Below are 3270 nucleotides of genomic sequence, written 5' to 3'. Positions count from 1 at the left end.
GTTTGAGAAAGGCTATGAACAGAACTACACCACAGAATTGTTTATAGTGGACCAAGTCATCAGAAGAAGGGAAAGACCTGTTTACCTGTTAAAAGATTACATGGGGGAGGCAGTTCATGGCAGCTTCTATCAGGAAGAAATGCAGAAAGTTAAAGAGGGGGCGGACAAGGTGTACAGGGTTGAAAAAATTATTGATACAAAAGGACGTGGAAGAGTAAAACAACATTTAGTGAAGTGGGCAGGTTGGCCTGATAAGTTCAACAGCTGGGTGCCTGCTTCAGATCTATGCGAACCGGTGTAGAATGGCAGGCAGAGGGTTTTATGTTACTCTACCCAGTAATGCCAGCCATAAGACCTTCCCACAGAACACTAGTTCTGCCTACACTATCCAATTAGCAAAGCCCCTGGATCTTCCTGGAGAGTGGGAAGTGGGCCTCGCTGAGATACAGTACCCGCACAGCTGGAACACTATTACGGAGGATACACCCTTTGAATATACCAGGTGGCCAAGGACGCGGCTCTTCACTGTACGAAAGGGGTATTACCCAAGCATTACAGATTTGGTTGACAATATTAATGAAATCGCAAGCACCAAGGCAGCCATGGAGGGTACGACCCTGAAATATGACCCTGTGAGTTCATATATACAGATCGATGGTCGTGACAATTCTTTTGCTTTTTCAGCGGAAGCAGAATTAGCCCACATATTAGGACTCCATCCTGACACACCTACCAAAAAATTCCCTTTCCCTGCAGACATAACTGGGGGGTTTAACACACTGTTTGTTTATACAGACATTGTGGAACATCAGATAGTGGGAGACCACTATGTGCGCCTTTTGCGGAACGTACCCCTACAAGGGAAAAATGGGGAACGTGTTACCATTGTCTACGATAAGCCCCACTATATCCCAGTGAGCAAAAACCACATCAACACGATAACAGTAGAAATAAAGAACGACCAAGACCGGAATGTATCATTCCGTTTCGGCAAGGTGATTGTGAAGCTGCACTTTCGGCCCCAGAGAGGTGCGCAGTTTTAAAAAAAAAATTAAAAATGCCAACTCTGAAAAGTTATGGGGATCCCACCCTTTACAAAAACTATTACAGGGCCCAGGCAGGAAGGGCCCTCACCGGTTATGCGGGCACGCCTGTCATGTATGGTGCCGGCATAGGTGGTATATTCCGGCGCCTATTCAGGATGGCAGCACCCTTTTTGATAAAGGGGTTGGGGATCCTTAAACCACACTTTAAAACAGCCGCCCAAGGTATTGCTAAAGACGTTGCTGGTCACATCACTCAAACAGTTGTGAATAGGATGGCCCATAACCCAACCACCCAAAGAGGATCAGGGCTCATGTATATCAAGAGAAAACGAAAAGCATCACGTGTGCAACTAAAGGGACCTCCCTGTCCTCTTAAAAGAAAAGCTGTGAGACAGACGAAGGCTCATAAGCGTAAACGTGGCCCTAAGAGGAAGAGGAGAGGCTCCGCCGGGGATATCTTTTAAAAACACACAATGGCTTTTATACATAGCAGCTCTGAAGAATGTGTTAAGTCTGAACTGGACCTGTTTCAAATTGCTCCGACGCAAACCAGTATTGAAAGAAGCGTGTATGTTGAAGTGCCACCCTTAACAGCTCTGGCAGACAATGCCCCTTTGGATTTCTTTATTGCAGGGGCAGGGGATTTTTACATGGACTTAAATAACACGCTTCTATACGTGTGCTGTAGAATTGTCAATGAGGATGGAACGGCTCTTGCCCAGGATGCAGCAGTAGGGCTAGTGAATTACCCTATTGCGACCCTGTTTAGCCAGGTGGATGTAACCCTGGGAGACCGTCTTGTCAGTCAGAGCAGCAGTACCTATCCCTACAGGGCTATCATCGAAACGCTGATGAATTACAGCGAGAACACCCTAGCCACCCAATTCTCAGCAGGTTTATTTTATAAGGACACAGCCGCCCATCAGGACGGCCGAACGTTGGACGGCGGAAATTCTGGATTTATAGAAAGGGCCGCCTTTACGGCTAGAAGCCGGAAGGTAGACCTGCTGGGGCGTCTTCATGCAGATCTGTTTTTTCAAGAAAAACTACTGTTAAATGGTGTAGATGTGAAAATTAAGCTAACACGCAGCAAGGATGCATTCTGTTTGATGGCTGATGGGGCTAACCCCCAATACAAGTTGCAGATAGTGTCAGCTTCTCTCTTTATCAAGAAATGTTACCTGAACCCTGTTGTGCGTTTAGCACATGCAGAGGCTTTGCTCACAGCCAATGCGAAATACCCTGTGGACCGTGTGAGTATGAAAGTGTTTAGCATACCGATTGGAAGTCGTGTCAGCAATCAGGAAAATTTATTTTTAGGACAACTACCCAAAACTGTCATAATTGGTTTTGTGGATAATGATGCCTTTAGCGGAACATTCTCTAAGAACCCCTTCAATTTCAAACATTATGAAATTAACTTTGCATGTCTTTATATGGACAGCACCCCTGTGCCCATGAAGCCGTACCAGCCTGACTTTCAAACCGGTAATTGTGTCCGCGAGTACATGGGCCTTGCGCAGGCCACTGGTAAGCATCTGGAAGATAGAGCACTGCTCATTAACAGGGAAGAATATAGGAAGGGCTACACACTGCTAGCTTTTGATCTGACTCCAGACCAAGAATGTGGGGGTCACTATTCCCTGATTAAAACCGGGAACCTGAGAGCAGAAATACGTTTTGCCAGACCCCTACCGACAACAATCAACATGCTTGTGTATGCCGTATTCGATAATCTCATAGAGATAAATCACAGGAGGAATGTGCTGTTTGACTATATGTGAAATGGATAGCATACAGTTAACTCGTGTGTTGTCTGTAAGCCCCTGCTCCCAAAAGACCTTCTTTGGAGTTTTTCCTAATGATGGGTTGCCGAGAAAGAGACTGCTACAAAGACCGACCGGTCTAGTGGTGAACACGCATCCTTCCAATCAGGCCGGAGAGCATTGGCTTGCCATTTACTTGACAGAGGACAACCGGGGAGAATTTTTTGATTCTTATGGACACCCCCCAAATTACCCTCTGTTTCCCAAAACCATCATGAATTTCCTAAGAAAAAATGCCAACCAGATAATCTTTCAACCACGTCAGCTACAAGCTTCAGATGCCGTGACATGTGGCTACCACTGTGTGTTTTTTCTGCAACAGAGGAGTAAGGGGTTAACATTTAAACAGATTCAAGAATTGTATTCTGAGGATTTAGAAAGAAATGACCAAATGGTGG

General features: G+C 45.6%; 1 protein-coding gene across 1 annotated transcript; it reads left to right on the top strand.

Moving 5' to 3' along the window:
• Window positions 1–1897: 1897 nt before the first annotated feature.
• Window positions 1898–2830, top strand: LOC128327410 (uncharacterized protein F54H12.2-like). Its single transcript, XM_053256210.1, has one exon. The coding sequence runs from the start codon at window positions 1898–1900 to the stop codon at window positions 2828–2830; it is 933 nt and encodes a 310-aa protein (XP_053112185.1).
• The last annotated feature ends 440 nt before the right edge of the window (window positions 2831–3270 follow it).

This window comes from Hemicordylus capensis, chromosome 5, assembly GCF_027244095.1.
Source record: "Hemicordylus capensis ecotype Gifberg chromosome 5, rHemCap1.1.pri, whole genome shotgun sequence".
Lineage (NCBI taxonomy): Eukaryota > Metazoa > Chordata > Lepidosauria > Squamata > Cordylidae > Hemicordylus > Hemicordylus capensis.
Note: the sequence above shows the minus strand (reverse complement) of the source record. Positions and strands in the feature narration are given on the sequence as shown.